Genomic DNA, 20,221 nt, shown 5'->3' with positions numbered 1-20,221 from the left:
CTGTGGCCTTTCCAGTTGTTGTAGATGTCTTGTGAGGTACATACCAAAAGGGGCATTGTACTCTATAGTGGGTCTAATGAGTGACAAGTAGAGGGGAGCAATGACCTCTTTTTTTCCTGGATGAGAAACCTTTTGTGATGAGGTGTGCCACGTAGAAGGATTTCTTGACTACTGTGGCGATGTGATTATCAAAGGAGAGACTACTGTCCACCTGTGTCCCAAGGTCTCTTATCGCACTTTTGGCATTAAGTAGACTACCACTTATGTGGTAGTTCATGGGTACAGAGTTTTTACCAAAGGGGATGACAGTGCATTTTTTGGCATTGAGCTTCAGGCCATGGCTTTGACACCAGGCATGTGTCTCGGTGAGGCCCTTTTGTATGATGTCCACATCATTAGGAGTTTTGATTATGGCTCCTAGTTTGCAGTCATCCTCAAACTTCATTAGCCAAAGACCGTCTATATTAGCCTGTACTTCAGAAAAGTACATACCAAAAAGGAGAGGACCCAGGACTGAACCATGTGGTACTCCACTTGTCACGGGTCTGAAGTCGGATTTGGAGTCTGCTGTTTTCACAGTGTGGGCTCTGTCAGTGAGCCAGTTGGCAACCCTTCTTGTGACATAGGGATTTATATCTACTTTAGTGAGCTTATCTATAATTCCAGAGTGGGGGATGGTGTCAAAAGCCTTGGCGAGATCTAGATAAGCTGTGTGAACCACCTTACCCTCCTCTATGGCTTTGGTGACTGCTTCAAAGATGTCAGTCAGGTTTAGGAGACATGATCTGCCTTTTACAAACCCGAACTGGGTAGGGTCCAGAGTTTGGAGATTACCAATGTCTTTGTTTATGAGTTCAATGATGATATGTTCCATGGCCTTGCAGACGAGGCTCGTCAGGTTAATGGGGTGGTAGTTCCCTGGGTCCGTCGTGGCTCCCCCTTTGTGGAGTGGGATAACCGTCGCGGTGCGCCATTCAGTGAGCACAAAGCCTGAGGTGAGGCTGCGATTGCATCTAGGGGGTGAAAAGGGGGTAAAGTTAGCACTGAACCTGTCTGCCAGGATGTTGGCAATATCAGTTGGTTCTGTATATTTAGTGCCATTGTGCTGTAACTCGGAGTAGATCTGAGTGTTGCCATTGAGATTCTTGACATAGCTATAGAATGCATTGTGGTTGTCTTTAGAGTCAGAGGCAATTTTGTTTTTGTAACTAGCTTTGGAGGATTTTATGAGGGATCTCAGCTTCTTACTGAGGTTTACCTTTTTTTTTTTTTTTTTTTTTTTTTTGCAACAGTTTCATCTGTTGTAGAGTTTGTTTATGGCAGAGGACCACCAGATTGTTTTTTTTTTTTTTTTGTTTTGGAGGATAGCATCTTGGTTCTATTAGGGATAGCATGAGCCATGCCCTTGTGTAAGTGCTTATAAAGTGCATTTGTGTAGGATTCAGCAGTCGTACCTCTATTGCCCATCTGCATGGGTGTCATAGTTTGCCACTTCTGTCTTAAGAAGTGTGAAGTTGGCTTTGGAGAGGTTTTTTACGGTGGTTTCCCTAATTGGGGGTGGGGGCGGGATGTGGATGTCTAGGGTGATTAGCTTGTGGTTGGATCTGACCAACGAGGAATTGATCTCTAGTGTGGAACACCAGTTGCCCATGTTGGTAATGACCAGGTCTAGGATATTGCTGCCCCTGGTGGGGGTGTGAATAAATTGATCCAAGGCATTGGAATTTATGAGTTCCAGAAAATGTTGAGCAAAAGAGTTAGTACATGAGTAGTTTTCCCAGTTAATGGTGGGGTAGTTGAAATCGCCCATTAGGGTGTTGGGTTGTACCCTAATACTTTCCAGTGTATCAAGAAATGAGGAGTGGGAATCCTGGGCATGGTGGGGGGTCTGTAGCAAACTACAATTTGGATTGTGTCTTGCCCAGAGTTAGTTGCACTTGGATAATCTCTGATGCATTATGCTGTGCAACTAGCCTGGAGGTGTGGATATCCTTAATGAATATGGACACGCCTCCAACTTTAGTGCTTCATTCCGGGTTAGGTGGCCGAAAGGTGTGGTATGAATTATAGCCTGGTAATGCAGGGGTGCTCTCTGGAGCTTTGAACCAGGTCTCTGTCACTGCACAGATGTCGATGTTCTCCATTTTAAGGAGTGCCTCGAGTGAGTGAATTTTGAGGTTTAGACTTCTAGCATTGAGTAGCATTACCCTCAGATTTTGCTTGCTTGTACCTGTTAAGGTGGTGAATTTGTCATTTGAACCTTGCCTAAAAAAGGCACTATAGGGGTGGCAAGAGTCTTTGCCAGTATCCGGAATCCCAAGGGCGACAGGTGCAGGCCATCTCTGGCAAAGCATTGTGGTCTGTCAAGCATGTCGTCCCAGGCAGACAAAATACTGGATCCCCTTAGAATGACACCAGAAGCTTAGCCAATTGTTGAAGTCATTCATTTGTCCTTGTACTGTGGTATCATTCTGGGTGATGGCAGGATGCTACTCAGGGCTAGGGTCATACCTGCTTGGGCTACAAGATCGGAGAGCTCCCCCATGTCTCTTTTCATGTAGTCCAGGGAGGTATGACAGTGTCATATTTGTACTTGTTGTGGAGTGACCTGAGTGCATGCGTTATGTGGCGGATCCTGGCATCTGACAGGCAGCTGACAGTAACTTTCTCCTTGTTTAGCCTGGTGAGTCAAACATCAGTGTGCCTGACTATAGAGTCACCTATGACTAAAGTGTTGGGTACGTTGTTATGCCTTATGGGCTGTGGTTGAGTGACACACTGAGTTTGTGGGCTATGTGTCATTTGGGTTGTATTGGGGGGGGTGGAGTTTGTTTGCATTTCTGCTTTGGAGATCTCTGATGCTTGGGCAGGTTTTTATTGAGAGCCTCCGCGAATGTAGGTGTAGGTTTTGTGTTTTTATGTGTGTGTTTTGGTCGTGTAGGTTTTGAGGGACTATGTGATGAGTGTGGTGCAAGTGTTTACCTTCTCCTCTTGACTGTCTAGTCCAGTCTTGGGTGAAGAGAGCTTTGCTTCCAGTTTGGCTATATAAGTACATCTCTCACAGGTTGTAGTGTTGGATGGTAGGAGGAGAGGGTTGTCTGTGTACATGTGGCAATTGCTGCATTGCCCCAAGATGCCCAGATTCATCAGGTAGACAGGAGAAATCACTGGGAGATGACCCTTAGACATGCCTGGATAGGTGCTTATTTATTAAGTACTAAAAACTGCTTTCCTCTAGACAGTGAGGAAAGTTGAGTGCTGTAGTAATTTGCAGCTTATTTAGTGCTTACAATGAGTTCTACGAGTGCTAAGTTCCAAGAAACTGATTTGAGTGCTGAAACTAGGAAACTGGCTAGTTCTAAGAAACAAAATTTAAGCTAGAAGGCTTCCCTCCAACACAGGCTTGAGGGCTCAGAAGCCTACAAACAGTCTAGACCACTTACAGGAAAGGCAGGAAACGAGCTTAAACATTTTTTTTTCTTTCCCAGATGCTCACAGTAGGAGTGCCTGAAATCAGAATATGATCTCACTGCACTCAGTTGAGTGAGCAAATGAGATGGGCCCAGAAGGAGTATCCAAACACAAATTTACAAGAGAAGCGGGCAGTTTCAAAGCCACCAAGGTTAACACCAAAACAAAACCAGGGAAGGTGGGTGGGGAACTAACTGAAAAAAAGTGTCAAAACTTCCAGTTCAGTTAATATTCAATGCAACATAAATGTAAATCAATTAAAATGCTGTATTGGAAAAAAAGTGTAGATAAAAGGTACTTGAATTCTTTTATACGTCCAGTTGAATACAGCTAGGTCTTAGCCGGCCAAAGCTCAGGATTTAAGCAGAAAATATTCCAAAATGTACCACTTAAATAGGCAGTAACAGGATATCAAACTAACCCCGACTGCAATTGTTGTCTATGCAGGATTCTAACCGGCAATAAAATCTAGCAAACACTAACTGAGAAATAAATGAATAAAACTAATGCAGCAACAGCAGTAATAGAAAGTGAGGTCAAGTGCAATTATTAGCTGAAGTAATAGATTAATTTGTTCTGTACCCAAGTAGTAGCAGGAATGAGTAGCAGATAGTGTGCTCCAGTTGCAGTAACTCTGCAGTAATGGCTAAATGGTACTAAACAAGTAGAAGTACATTAACAGTAAAGTAAATAGTTACAGTGCAGTAACAATAGGACACTCGGCAAAAGTATATCAGGTGGTTCAGTTCAAAACTCTCTAGTGCTGTACTGTAGTAGAGCAGTTACTTCAAATGCCATAGCTGTACAACAGTCAGTAACTGCAGTGCAGTACCACATATCATCAAAATTTGCACTCTAACTAAGGTTGATTTGGTTTCTGTCTTCCTAGTGTCGATAATTGACAATATTGTAAAGTTACCTGTAAAATACTAGCAGCTCTGCAATATTACCTTTAAATATTGCCAGAAATGGGCATCTGGAGAACAGCAATATAGAGCAAATGCACAGACTTGCTAAAAGGTGATGACATAGCAGTCAGCAAAACTGTAGTCATCCTGATTTGATTGATGGTACCAAACGACATCCAAGTCAGTAAAAGGACTGTTCTACTATATGTAATAAGGCAGTGGGTGAAATCAATCTAACTAGTGCTACTAAACTGAGACAGAGAAGGCAGTGAAGTCTTACAATCTACAACAAGGATGTAGATGTTTTTGACTAGTGAAAATTTGAACACACAATTTCCAAAGAGAAATAATAATGTAAAAAGATGATTTCACATCAGTAATTCTAAAGATAAACACTCTCTCTCTCTCTCTCTATATATATATATATATATATATATATATATATATATATATATATATGTGTATATATATATATATATATATATATATATATATATATATATATATAATATATTAGTCTGTTTAGTAATATAATTAGTTTTCCAGTAAAAGAAAGGGCGTTTCTCATTGATTGTAATGATGTCCAGCTTCACATCAGAGCCTGGATTTTAGAGCCGATCCCTTGCTTCTGCTAGACCTCCTAGCTGTAGTCTCAGAAGAGATGCTGCCACTGTATCCACTTGCTTTCCTGTATGGAGTATTAAATAATACTGCTGAAATGTCTTCTTGTCTGATGACCTGTACTGTGTGCACAGAGAAATGTGAGCAGAACTGCATTAATTTCTCAGCTTGTCAATGATCTTGTCCTACTCCATACAGTTGTTTGATTTGCTCAGCTATTCAGTAATCAAGGTTGGCGGTTGTGCTATCTATGTTGCTCATGCCTTATAGAAGGGAAGAACTGTCTAGGCACCATCTTTTTAATTAAATTCTTTACAGTGGCCTTTAGAAGAGTACTTCTCATCACTCTAGTTCATAGTCGGGCTTACTGGTCTCCACTCACCCTCCTGCGCAAGGTTAGATGTTTGTTATAGCTACCACAAAGGTTTTATTGCGTCTCTTCATAAGTTACAGGAACTACAGGCTTTTAACTGCTATTTTCTGAGCACTTTACCTTTTTTTTTTGTGTGTGTGTGTGTGTGTGTGTGTGTGTGTGTGTGTGTGTGTGTGTGTTTTTTTGTTTTAACAAACAAATTTTAACAGTTGGTAAACAACTACATTCTTTAAACTTAAAAGATATTGGGGTAGCTAACTACTAAACTCTGCTTCCAAACTTAACTTACAGGTCCCAACTTATTGTAATATAACTAATATTTTTCTTTTTAAGTTTACATAAAAACATTAAAAGGAGAAATTTGAATCCCAATTAACTTTTCATTGGCTCCTGACAATAACTATCTCCCATCTAGTTTGTTAAATATCTGCATAAAGATGTGCTGTCTACAGACCCATAAATCTCACTAGTCTCGTATGCAAAGCCATGGAAAGAATTATCCTGGAAATGATCAATAATGACATAGCCTCAACACTGGACCCAACCCAGTTTTGATTTCTTCAAGGGCAGGTCATGCCTACTCAACCTGGTGGACTTTTTTGAGAAGGTCACAAAGCAATGGATGAGGGCAGATTATTTCATACTGCCTATCTTGCCCTGGCCAAGGCATTTAACACAGTATCCCACTCGGGCATTGATGACAAACTCAAGAGGTTAGGTACAAACCCTTAGGTCACCTGGTGGATAGCCAACTGGCTCACAGACAGATCCCAGGAAGTTAGAATTGGAGAGTCTACCTTTACAAAGAGGCCAATTTCAAGTAGAGTCCCTCAAGGATTGTTCCTGGGACAGCTTCTTTTTGGCATTTACTTCTCTGAAATCAAGGCTAATGTCAATGGCTTCTGGCTGACTGTTTGCAAATTATTCCAAAGTAGGAGCTGTCATTGAATCACACACTGACAAATGTTCTCCAGGAAGGAATGACGCAGACAACTGATGTCAGAGCCATAGACTACAACTAAATGCCAAGAAATGCATAATAGTGTCCTTCGGGAAGTTATCCTACTGACAACCCACCCCTTAGAGCTGACCCAGTAATCAAGGACTTGGAGAGAGACAGACAGTAATCTAGCCCTTGATTTCCTCACTACTGTAGACACATGGTGGTCATTTTATGTTGCTCAACTTATAAGCAAAGGTATGGCATTGAGTCCAAGGAAATCATTGTTCCATTGTATTCTGCATTCATCAGACCTATCATTGAGTACAGTGCCCCTTGGTATATACCTAACCAAGCATATCCAACAATTGGAACATCCACAGAGTTTCTTCACTAAAAGAAATGTCCTGTGCAGACCACCTCAAGGCCCTATCCCTATATTCTGTCTCCTAATGGCTGTTAAGGGGAGAACTATGCCTGGCATACAGGGTATTGTCAGATCCCTGTTTGATGGACCTCCTGCATATTCACAAAACAAACTGCATCAGAATTACCCATTCTAAAGGCTTAAACCTTGCCTGTGATATAAATAGGACTTTCTGGAGAGACAAGTATGTATTTCAGAGACTAACACCGTCTCTGGAACAGGCTCCCCATCCATGTGAAGCAGAGTTCCTTCATAACCCATTTCAGGTGCAGCTTGGACAATTGGATGGGGAACAAGAAATTCATCCCTGGTTTGGCACCTGTCTTTAATGGGCACAGGTGGCTTGTAAATGTTTAATTTCCCAAGCCCCTGCTTACACTTTTCAAGGATACCAGAACTTCTCAAAAATTTGGGAATTCATGGCTATTCTTAAAATGGCCCTTGTGGTCGTTAGCTTAGTAAACACTTACAAATGAGTCCCAGAAATGCAGAGAAGTACATTAGTATTATTTTGCTTCATGTAGCTTGTTGGATCCAGCCTAGCCTAGCCTTACAACATTTGTGCAGTTTGTGGGTAGTGTTAGCCAAAATGCATTTCCAGAATTTGAATACGAGTTGACAGTGAGACAAATTTATGTTGTCCAACCTAAAATGTAATTTGGGTATCCTGAGCTTAACGTTTTCATAGGTATTTCCCTGTTTTCAGACTTTATTTCCATAATCACTCAATTTTCTTAGTGCCCCCCCCCCCCATCACATATGATTTTTTTGAACCTGTCTAGTACACAGAATGCCATACTGTATGACCAACATATATGGCCATTATTTTAAAAAAAGGACAGTCATCCTAATTCTCCCATTTTTCAGAAGCAAAAATAAATTCCCTTTTATGGCAGAGTTTTGCAGTATAATTAGTTATAGTTGACAGAGATTTAAGCGGTCTCTTTGATAATGTGCTTATATTCTGTATAATTTCTCTTGCTGTGTTTTTTGAGTAGTACCCTACATTTCTACAGGAAGCAGGAAGAGTTATGTGCTGTTTGGTATTCAGATTTTTATGCTAATTAGTTGTCCAGATTCTTGGTTGGATGTATCTACTTTTTAAGGGCTGCTGTACCTTTTGAGGTGGCTGCAGGTTGAGAGAAATGCATCCTCATTTTTAATATCTAGCCAGTTTCCTTAGTTTTAGTATTGACATTATTGAAACTTATTTCCATTGATCTCCGATTAGTCTCTTAAATTAAAGGAGAAAATTGTCATTTGTCACATTGAAAAAAATGTACTTCTTTGGAGCAATTAATTTCCTTTTGTTCTGTCATGTAAGCTGGTTTCTGTCAAGTTCCATCCCAGACTTTCAGCCCCGTTACTTTTTAGTTTGCTTTCTAACCATGCTGGCTACCTTCCTTTCCTATACCCTGGAAACTTACACAACACTAAACCCTTCACTTTTTTATATTGCAGTTTTCATGAAAACCATTTACATGGTACCCCAAACTTAACAAAATTGAATCTTTCTGTATATTCTTGAATCTTGACCTTTTAACAGAATGGTCATTCTTAAGTGTTCGTCAGACAGGGACTACTGCTTATGCGAGAACGTTTTTCTATTCTGTGTGTCTCTGTCTCTCTCTGTGTGAAGTTTGTTCACTGGTGATTATTTCACTGATGGCATCACTGGATAAAGATTCCATTTTAAAACCACTTCACACCAGCGAATCCTGTTGCATTTCTCAGCACTATATGGATAGTTTACTTACATTGCGATATAATCATTGTGTAGTCGCTCGCTTAACTCCTGTCTGTGTCATCTCTTCTTCATTGGAAAATTAAATATGTTATGCCTTGTTTTTTCTGGTAGTGATCTGCTCGCTTCCCCATTGCATTTTAATCTCACCATGCATGTACCTTGCTTTCTCTTTTTTGTACGCTTGGCAGTATAACTAGTACAGTCACTGGTAGCCCATTTTGTTCTTCATGCAAGCACATTATACGACTGACATTTGCCACACTTCAGCTTTGGAAATGTCACCTTTAACTTACCACTTCATTATCTCCTTTGTCTCCTACGGTTGTGTTGTTTACACCATCACACAATTATATTTCTCTTCATTCTCATTTCTCTTAGGTCTATTCTGTTTTAGTTTGGGACTGCTTTCTAAAAACATATCTGATGTGTCAATTTTCATTCATTCTTCACCAGCTGGGTCCAGATCCGACCCTCAGATCCAACTCCGCCATTATTTTAGCTTTTGGCCATCAAACGCTCGAGCTACTCCCTTATTCATAATGCACCGACCCCTAACGTACCTCAGATCTTATTTGCCACTTTTGCGTTTGGACGTGGTTGCCTTAAGCGCTCGAGTGTTTAACAATGCAGATAAGTTGATTTCTCCTTTTTGCTCTCAACTTTTCTGTTTACCCATCTTCCCTTTTTACACATTTTTTGTGTTGTCTAGTTTACCATAGTTGGTATTCCCTTGCACTTTTCTTAGTGTGGTATAAATTATCATTGTTGGTAAACTTTTCTACTTCTCTATTTTCTATATTTCTTCCTATAATTTTTTCTGTAATACAAAAAAAAAAAGTCTACATTTATTTTCTTTAGTATTGTTATAATGTCTGAAAAAGGCCCTTCTGGCTTTAAGAAATGCCAGAAATACAGGCACAAGTTGCCTTTATCAGACACTCCTGTTTTATGCATCTACTGTTTGGGCCCAGACCATCATCAGATAGACTGTTCTATCTGCAAAGCTTTTAATCCAGGAACAGTGGAAGATAGGAAGAATAAGTTGATACTGAAAGGATTACTTTCCTTTTCAGAAGCTGTTTCTGGTGCTCAAACCCCTAAAGCCAAGACAAAGGAACCTTCATCTAAGAAGTCTTCAAGGCCTTTGGGGTCCTCAACTCCAAAAGCACAGGTTGTATCCAAAAATTGCTCTTGCCCAGCTGGTGTTTGAGTCGACAGAGGCTTCTTCGTATCTGAGGCTTTTGCCTAAGACAAGGTATCCCCCATCTTTGAACCCAGTACCATCTGGAGTTCCTTCCCCTTACCTTGAATCATGATGGCACTCTAGGTCTCCATCACTGGCTTCTTCTCTTTCTTCCAGAAGTCTGACTGAAGATGATGTGGACAGAATGATGAGGAAATTTCTCTTGGCATAGATACAGATGTGAGTACTTCTGGCTCTTACCCCTTTGGGTCTGGAAGCCCTTGTTTCTACTACTCCACCAATATCCGCTCCTTCTCCAATCTGACCTGTCATTTCTGAGCCCCTGGAGCTGCACCTTCTGAATCTGTCTGGATTGAATCCAAAGACGTTGATATCCTTGGCTCCATAGCTGTCTTTTGAATGCCGAAGCATCCTGTCAGATGTGAGGCATGGGAGTCGACTCCGAAGTTTTTGGATGGTCTCTTTTGCTCAGAGCCTCATCATTGGACAGCTCTGCTTCAACTTCCAACTCGGGTTGACTGCCTTCAGGGCAGGAAGGGGCAGTGGAGTGGAGGTGGGGATTCTCTGCTCCATTGGCTTCCTTCTCCCAGGAGCTCTCTACCTTTGAGGTGGTGAAGAGAGATTTCTGCTCTGGCAGGATGGATGGATCCTACTACCCCCTTGGATCTTCCATCTGGATCCTGTGTGTCTCTGTGCCTTGAGCCCCATCATTCTTCTCTACAGGGACAGCCAGCCCAAAGTGTCCAGGCTACCCAATAGGGTATTTCTATATTTTCTGACCCTTTTCTGGAGCACCCAACTGAGGAAGTCCCTAGGAAGAGGAAGTGCAAGAGGAGGCACTTAGACTTACCTCAGGAGTCGGTCACAGAAGATGCTGATTTTGATGAAGGGGAAATGTCTCCAAAATCACCACCAAAAGATGTCTGTTTTGGGGACTTCCTTGAGATCTGGAAGTAGAAGGATGGTTGTTCCACTGACAGCCCTTCTCCAATGGAGTCAGTATTCCTGGAAGCCTTTGGACCTGCCCATTTGCCTCCTGGGTCACTCTGCCCACCAGTGAACTCCTTGACTTGATCACTAGGTGGGCATGGAAGGAGCCTGATACAGTTGAGCAAATCCTTAAAGTCCAGATCAGATTCTGGCACCACCTGTAGGAATGGAGTTTTTGAGCAAGTAAATGTCAGTAGATGCTATGGGCATTACAGCGGCCACCAAGAAAGAACTTGTTGAGCAGAGTTCTTCTGCCATGCCCCTAACAGGGAGTCGGGCATTGGACAGATTTGGGAAGCATTTGTAAGCTTCATAACCTTTTGCCTTCAGGTCGCCAAACTACCTGGTATACTTTCTGAGACTACAAAGGGACTTGATAAAGGAATGGTCAGATTTCCTTTCTGGAACCACTGCTGTTGAGACTCTGGCTTCTCTGGCCTTCCAGCTGGCTACCCTACAATCTATTACTAATTCATCCATGAGGCTCATCTCTTGTACAGCTGAAGGCACCTCAAGGGCAGCAGGTTCTGGCATTACCATCAGGAGGCATGTCTGAATGTGCTTGTGTGACTTGATTTTTTTTTTTTTTTTTTGTGGAGCCCTTTAAGTCCTCGTTCATCTGTGCACCCTTTGACAGCAGTTTGTTGTTTGGCCGTGAAGTGAAGAACACGATGGATACCCAATGTGCAGTGGGTATATGTTTTTTGACCCCTCAAAGAACCTTCTCAAGAAATCGACGAGGTGGTTGAAAATGTGGCTCAGGAAGTCCTAGGGTCCTTTCCAAGATCCACGTGCAGATAATACCCCCAGAGGCAGAAGGGGGAATTCAAATGGAAGACACCACCCATGTGGCTGAGGAGCCCTGCAGAACCAGGGGGTCTAGATTCCTTCTCTGACAGACTCTACCAGTGCTTCTGAAAGGTAGCCCAGTTGTCCCCCTCTGGAGGCAATCGGTGGGTTGATTTTATCCCTGCACCAGAAAGCTTTGCTAGATATCACAAAAGATATGTGGGTGGAGAATATCATTTCCAGAGGTTGTACAATTCCCTTTTCCCTTCTATCTGCATCTGTATGCAAATTTCCCAATGTTTCACCCAATCAGAGAAAAGCAGCAGTACTAGAAATACAAAAGCTGCTAGAAAGAGTCCGGTCCCACTAGACCAGATAGAACCAGAACTTACTCAAGATTCTTTTTAGTGCCAAAAATTAGGATTCGAGACCAATTTTGGATTTGGCAACTTGAACAAATCAGTTCGACACACAAAGTTCTGGATGGTCATGGTTCAATCCATCCTGCCGTATTTGTGCAAGGATGTCTGGATGTGCTTAATAGTATGCATCCTGAAGGTCTATCGCATAAAAATAAACAGCCATTCCAGAAGGTATCTACACTTCCGCCTAGGAACCACTCATTACCAGTTCAGAACACTGCCCTTTGGCCTCACCACAGCCCCCAAGGTGTCCACCAAATGCAAGGCAGTGGTAGCAGCTCACTTCAGACTGCACAGATTCCGCGTGTTTTCCATACTGGCTCATTACCGCCCCAACCAGGCGTCTACTAATAAGAGCACAAGATCAGGTACTCCGGACTTGCCTCCCATTTGAGGATAATCATAAATTACAACAAATCTTAGAAACGTATCAGACATTGGAATTCGTAGGAGCAAATTTCAACATGGTTCCAGTAATAGCTTCTCTTCCCCTTTCAAGAGTACAGTTTGATTTCATGTCAGAAAAATAATTCACAGTACTGCAAACTCAGCCTGATTGATTCAGTAAGCCTTGGGATCAATTTTGGTGGCTATAGTCCTAATTCCATAAGCAAGGTAATTTTGGTGGCTGTAGTCCTAATTCCTTAAGCAAGGTTTTACATGAGAATGGATGTTGGCAACACAGTGGTCTATTCTTTACCAACATACTAGACAGAGGCACAGTAAACTAACCTTAAAAGGGCCATCTTCTGTGACCTACTATGCAGAGGCACAGTCAACTAATCTAATAGGGTGGCAAAAGCCAAACACACTCTGGCTAGGCTTATAAATGCCCTAGGGAAGATAGCCTAGTATCAAACTATGAACCTATGAACCTATGTGTCGGTCCAAATATGAATCACTCATGCATGTAAGAGATACCTTTGGTGGTGGATTTGATCAGATCAGGTTTTACAAGGCCGTCCTTTCATTCTCCCTCAGCCCAAGGCCATAGTGACTACGGATGCTTCAAAGATTGGGGTGGGGGGTGCTTCCTGGTGAAAACAGTCCAAACAGTTGTTCCCGCGAAGAGGCCAACATGCCTCTCAATGTCCTAGAAATGAGAGCGGCACTCTTAGCATTGCAGGCATTCCAGGTCTTTTTTTTTTGGGACTGCTGCAATTCAGACAAACAATGTCAGTGGTTTGGTGCATCAACAAACAAGGAAGAACCAGGTCTTACCCCTTGTGTCAAGAAGCCCTCACAGTGTGGCAGCGGGCGATCTCGTCCAACCATTTTTTTGATAACACACTTTCTGAGAAAGTCCAGTGTGATAGTAGACAAACTGAGCAGGTCCATTATACTACGTTGTGAGTGGTCTCTCAACATGAAGGGGCAGAAATGAGTTTTCATCAATGGGGCCAGCCTTGCTTCAATCTGTTTGTATCTTCCCTAAACAAGTGCAGCAGCTTCTTTGCTCTGATACCCCTACTGGCAGAATCACAGAGAGATACTGTGCTAAACGATTGGCCCCCTGGTCTCCTCTGTGAGTATCCTCCCAACTCCATTGATTCCCAAATTTTTGCAGAAAGCTTGCCTATTAAAGAGCATGGTCATCCTCATTGCTCCTTTCTGGCTGTGACAGATTTGGTTCCCATTTCTTTGGCCTTAACTAATTTACCCACCTTGGATTCTGGATCCAATTCCAGACTTCCTGTCTCACACGACAGGGATGGTTCGCCCGGATATCTCCAACTTAAAGCTGGCGACATATTTTCTCCACTTCTGGTAATAGCCAGACAACCAATGCTTCTTGTCCCTGTCCATCACATAGTTTTATCTTCCCATAAAGCTTCTACAAGAAAACTTTACAGAAGTAAATAGAAGAGGTTTGTTTTTTTGGGTGCATCAGAAACATATGACCCCTTTTCAGCCCCTGTATGTCTCCTCGAATTTTTGGCAACAGTTTTCAGTGAAGGAGCTAGCTCCTCTAGCATGAGAGTTCAGCTGGCAGCTATATCTAATTTTAACATTGGATTTGACAATTCCACCTGGACTTCATATAAATTTTGAAAGGCCTTCTTAAGAGGTACCCTTCTTTTGAGACTGCCTTATAAAGATCCATGTCCTGCATGGAATTTAAATTTGGTACTGCAGGCTGTATTCATTCCCCTTTTGAACAGGCAGCAAAATGTGATTTAAAGTTTCTGACCTGGAAGACTTATCTTTTTGGTGCCGTCACCTCTGCTAGAAGGATTTCAGAACTTCAAACATTGACTTCTAAACCTCCCTACTTGATTTTTCACAGAGATAGTGACATCATGAACCATTCCTTCTTTGCTTCCTAAGGTGTTGTCAGAATCTAATATCAACCAGTCCATTAATTTGCCAGTTTTCTTTCCTGAGTTTGCAAACAAGGGTGAATATATGTTGCACTTACTGGATGTTCACATATAATTGTATTTCTATGTGCATAGAAAACAAACTAGAAAGATGGATAAATTGTCTCCTTTGCAGATTCTCAATTGGGTAAATCAGTTGCAAAGGTAACTTTAACCAGATGGCTGATGGATTGCATATCATTTGTCTACAGCAAATTGGGTCTGCCCTTACAAAAACCTTTGCAAACCCGTTCAACTAGGTCCATGGCTACTACTTCATTATTTCTGTCCTTGGCTTCCATGGATGACATATGCGCAGCTGCATCTTGGGCCAATCCTCATACCTTTTATTACTCATTACAAACCAGATCTGGTCTTGAGGGGAAGACAAGCCTTTGGCTCAGCTGTGCTCAGGAATATTTTTCCTTGGAATCTACCCAGGATTTTAGGTAGCTGGGGACTCTGTCTTAACTGAGGAATGAATGAAAATTGACATATCCGATAAAAATGTTAAGTACTCACAATAACATTCCAGCTGTGTTTTCCATTTTCATTCTTCCTCAACTCCCCATCCATCATCTCCCAACCTTTTCACAGTTTATTTCTGGAAGAACGAGAGTTTTACAAGGACACCGCTGTCCTTCATATTGAGCTCTAGATATGGCTATTTCTGTCAGGAATTTAAATTGGTACTTCATTCTTTGTCAACCAGCAAACATCCAAGGTACGTTAGAGGTTGGTGCATTATGGGTAAGCGGGGAGCTCGAGAACTTTTGGGTGGCCACAAGCTAAAATGGCCAGGTTGGATCAGAGGGTCCGATCTGGGCCAACTGTTGAGGAAGAATAAAAATGGACAATACAGATGGAACATTATGGTAAATACATAACTTATTTTTTTTTCCATACCACCTTTTATCACTTTAGATCGAGAGACACACACTGTCTCTCATGTAAGATCCCTGATATTCCTATTTATTTCCCAACTGCAATGTCTAATATCCCATTTGCTATGCATAGCACCAGTAACATCCCTATGATGCTAACTGTTCTTCTGTTACCTAAAAAATCTCCAGGTGCTTTGGTACCTTGGGTGTGTCTCATCTGCTAAGTTTCTCAACCCAGCATGCATTGATGCATTGGATTCCCACATATAATAATTTGTGTTGGCATTCCACTTTTGTGTTTACAGCTGTGTGAGTCAGTTTCTGCTTTTCTGCCCTACTTCTGAGAGACTGATGCATCTCCCAGGGAATGACGCTCCTCTGTTAAGGTTCCCTCTTCACATGAAGCAGAGCTCCTGAATGACCCTATTTATGTGCATCCTTGACAGTTGGATAGGTGGTGATAAAATTTACTCCAGGGGTGGCAACTATGTTCCTCATGGACAGGGACAGTTGGTGCTGATCCTAGAATTACTCTGCTAACGGTGACCATCTGACAGTGGTCAGTTAGGGTACACGGTCATTTTTACACAGCTAAGCTTGTAAAGGTGCTTACAGCCGTTAGCCTAGTAATATCCTATGAACCTGATATCGTACATGTTTATTAAATACATGTCTTTTAACAAATTATATTAAATGAAAAAAGCATGGATTTTTAACCTTTTTCTTTAGTGCATGATGGGGTATTACAAGTGGAGAGTGAGTGTTACATTTTTGTATCTTAATGTTGTAAATTTAATATAAATATCACTTAGTGTACTTTTTCATTTTTCTCAGGGCACTGAAGCATCTCCTCAGCCACAGCAAGTCAGTAGTGCCGAACAGTACTTTGAAAATGCAAAAATTGAATGTGCAATTCAGTCTTGTCCAGAGCTGCTACGAAAAGGTATTATGACTTTATTTCACAGTGAATACTGAAGATAACTGCTGTAAGATTCAGCAACCACATCTGTTGCAGTAGCAGCAGCCTATAGATCTCAAAGCATTATTAATATTACTTTTTCAAGCATAAACGCATCACTGAAATAATTATCAAGCAGTGACACCTTAAACTAACAATGCTCAATCAAATTCATTGAGAGCAAATCAATGTAACCTAATATATATTTATATACACATATATATACACATACATATTTACATGTATGTACTTGTATGTAGACACAGCAATAATAATCTACGCAGCAATAATCTTATTTGTTAACCAGGTAGTCCTGCTGGAAAATACAGTCTGTTTTCAGGATGACCTGAGAACTATATTTGGTTAAGTGACTTCCCCAGAGTAACACAGTAGGCAAAAAAACAAACCAGTGGGTTGAGGGAATCGAGCTTTGTATTTTAGGAAATAGAGCTCACAACTTTAAGCTGTGTGATAACTGCCAATGTGTGTGTGTGTGTCTACTTCATATGACCTAATTCATTTGACTGAGACCAAAACACTGAAAGTTCAAAAGACTGAAAACTCATTTGACTGAAACTCATAACACTGACACATTAAAGTAAAAGGTATATGTATGCTATATATAGTTTAGGAAAAATATTGTTTTCTGCAAAGAGTTATTCATTGCAGTTATAAATATCCATGTGTATGGTTTAAAATGTATAAAGTATGTGCGGGGCTGTGCCCCCAACCCCCCCTAACTATATATACTAACTCCAGGACCCCACTACAGTGGGGAAAACGGCATATACCATTTACTTTAATGTGTCAGTGTTATGCGTTTCAGTCAAATGAGTTTTCAGTCTTTTGAACTTTCAGTGTTTTGGTCTCAGTCAAATGAATTTCAGTCAAATCAAATTTAGGTCATATGAAGTAGACGTGTGTGTGTGTACGTGTACATATACATATATATATATATATATATATATATATATATGTAGATATATCTTATATATATCTAATATAATCTATAATAATATATCTTATATATATACTTCATGCTACTCAAGTCAGAAGTGACAAACTTCATAACACCCATGCAGACGGGAACTGAAAGTTCAACTGCTGAATCCTACACTAAGGCACTGTACGAGCACATCCACTCATGCATGAATCGTGCCTTCCCAAATAGAACCAAAATGCTCTCATCCAAAAAAAGGAAGCCAATCTGGTGGTCCCCTGCCATAAACAAACTTTACAACAAAAGGAAGAAACTTTTGCAGAAAAGAGGAAAATCCCAGGATGCAAAAAACTCCCTTACTGGCCTCAGTAAGAAACTGAGATGCCTCATAAAATCCTCCAAAGCTAGTTACGAAAATAAAATTGCCAAAGATTTCAAAGACAACCACAAAGCATTCTATAACTATGTCAAGAATCTAAATGGCAATGCTCAGATCTGCGCTGAGCTAAAACAGAATGGCATTAAATATACTGATCCAAAGGATATTGCCAATATCCTGGCAGATCGATTCAGTGCCAACTTCACCCCCCTCTCACCCCCTAAATGGCCCATCTCAATACCGGTAGATTGCCAAATTCCAGTAATAACGGCCACACAGGTACAAAACGCACTCTCTAAAGCCAAGAATACAGCATCCATGGGACCAGATGACATCCCGGGCTGTGTACTGCATGAACTACAATATGAACTGGCACCTCACCTAAGTGTCATGTTTAATCATAGCCTCACCTCAGGTTTCGTGCCCACAGAGTGGCGCAGAGCTGCAGTTATCCCAATCCACAAGGGGGGATCCACCTTGGATCCCGGAAACTACCATCCCATCAGTCTGACAAGTCTTTTTTGCAAGGCCATGGAGCGTATTATCATGGAACTTATAAACAAAGACATTGGCAACCTTCAAACACTGGACCCCACCCAGTTTGGGTTTGTGAAGGGCCGATCTTGTCTCCTGAACCTGATTGACTTCTTCAAATCAGTCTCTAGAGCCATGGACAAGGGTAAGGTGGTCCACACAGCCTATCTAGACCTTGCCAAGGCCTTTGACACCATCCCCCACTCTGGAATCATAGATAAACTTACTAAGTTGGGCATTAATCCCTATGTCACCCAATGGGTTGCTAAATGGCTTTACTGATAGAACCCACACTGTAAAAGTAGCCGACTCCAAATCCAGCTCCAGACAAGTGACAAGTGGAGTACCTCAGGGTTCAGTCCTGGGGCCGCTCTTGTTTGGCATCTACTTCTCTGAAGTACAGGTCAACACTAAGGGACTCTGGCTAACAAAGTTTGCAGATGACTGCAAACTGGGAGCCATTATTGAATCCCAAATGATGTGGATACTCTACAAAAGGGCCTTACAGAAACAGATGCTTGGTGCCAGAGCCATGGGCTCAAGCTCAATGCCAAGAAATGTATTGTTATCCCCTTTGGGAAAAACATGTATCCATGAATTACCATATAGGTGGCAGTACACTAAACACAGAAAGTGTGATAAGAGACTTAGGGACACAGGTGGACAGTGGTCTCACCTTCGATAACCACATCGCCACAACAGTCAGGAAATCCTTCTATGTGGCACACCTCATCACGAAGGGCTTTTCATCCAGAAAAAAGGAGGTCATTGTCCCACTGTACTCATCCCTCATTAGACCCATTATAGAATACAACGCCCCATTTGGTATGTACCTCTCAAGACATCTGCAACAACTGGAAAGGCCTCAGAAATACCTCACTAAAAGAATCACAGGCCTAAAGCAGATGCCCTATGCTGACCGCCTTAAAAATCTCCAGCTATACTCTGTTGCATATCATCTACTCAGAGGCGATCTCTGCTTAACATACAAGGTCATGTCAAACCCAGAGCTGTTGGACATGCTACACTTAAAGAAATCCCAATCCCTCAGAGCTACATGCTCCAGGGATCTAAACCTTGTCATCACAATAAACAAAACATGCTGGAGGGATAGGTTCCTGACCCAGAGACTCCCCAGACTCTGGAATAGATTGCCCATACATGTCAAGCAGAGTGCCTCTTTGGACCTCTTCAAGAGGAACCTTGACGATTGGATGGGAGAAAGGAAATTCACCCCAGGGATCACGTCACTCGCCCTGCTAGACAGGGGTCCAAGAAAGTAAATAATGTGGGAAGAAATAGCCAGGGAATTGTTATGGCTAGGCTTGTATAGGCCCTAGGGCTGATAGCCTAGTACCAACCTATGAACCTATAAATATATCTAATATGTATATGTGTGTATATATATATATATATATATATATATATATATATATATATGTGTGTGTATAGATTAGATATTGATATAGATATATATATATTGATATATATATATTTGTATCTAATATATATATATATATATATATATATATATATATATATATATATATATATATATATATATATATATATATAAGATATAGATATTTATATATAGATTAGAGATATATAGCTCTCTCTCTATATATATCTATCTATCTATATATATATATATATATATATATATATATATATATATATATATATATGTGTGTGTGTGTGTGTGTGTGTGTGTATGTGTGCATAATATGTATAGTTAGCTCCATTTTTCCAAGTTTTCAAGTGCCCCCTCAACTGTCACCACCTTCAGAGGCATTTTTTTCTATCTTTTTCAGCCTTCATGCTTGACTGCCACGGACAGATTGTATGAAATTCCTCTGTATTAAGTTTTTATTCTGCAACTCCAGGTCAGGACCCAGCAGTGATTTTTCTGATAAGCCCATCTGCTGCTAAGCATTTGGTTGCTTCCAATCTCTTCCCTTCTGACAAGGATGGGAAAACTTTTGATTTTGAGAAAAAGGTATATTATTCTTCAGCACATTTTTAACATTCTCTTTTGAGAATGGGTCTAGGAAGTTTTGCCCCAGGAATGTTCACACACACACACACACACACATTTTGCCCCTAGGATGTTTCACCCCCCCCCCCCCCCCCACCGAGTGTCTTTGGCCACCTGCCACAGAATTTTCGACCTAGTAAATTTTTATCTGATTCTTTTTATCATGCTTATTTTACATCTTATGCTCTTTTATAGCATTTTTCTGACCCAATTATAGCAAAGCCACATATAGTGAA

The 20,221-nt window shown here is 41.2% G+C and overlaps 1 protein-coding gene across 2 annotated transcripts in view; it reads left to right on the top strand.

Annotated features, from left to right (window-relative positions):
• Positions 1–20,221, top strand: part of MMADHC (metabolism of cobalamin associated D) — a 287,294-nt gene that overhangs the window by 67,475 nt on the left and 199,598 nt on the right. For both annotated transcript variants that reach the window (XM_044074878.1, XM_044074877.1), the window contains exon 5: positions 15,971–16,079. In XM_044074878.1, the coding sequence (XP_043930813.1) occupies positions 15,971–16,079 (109 nt within the window). The remainder of the gene's footprint in view (positions 1–15,970; positions 16,080–20,221) is intronic.

This window comes from Protopterus annectens, chromosome 6.part0 (assembly GCF_019279795.1).
Source record: "Protopterus annectens isolate FY-2018-M chromosome 6.part0, PAN1.0, whole genome shotgun sequence".
Classification (NCBI taxonomy): Eukaryota; Metazoa; Chordata; order Ceratodontiformes; family Protopteridae; genus Protopterus; species Protopterus annectens.
Note: the sequence above shows the minus strand (reverse complement) of the source record. Positions and strands in the feature narration are given on the sequence as shown.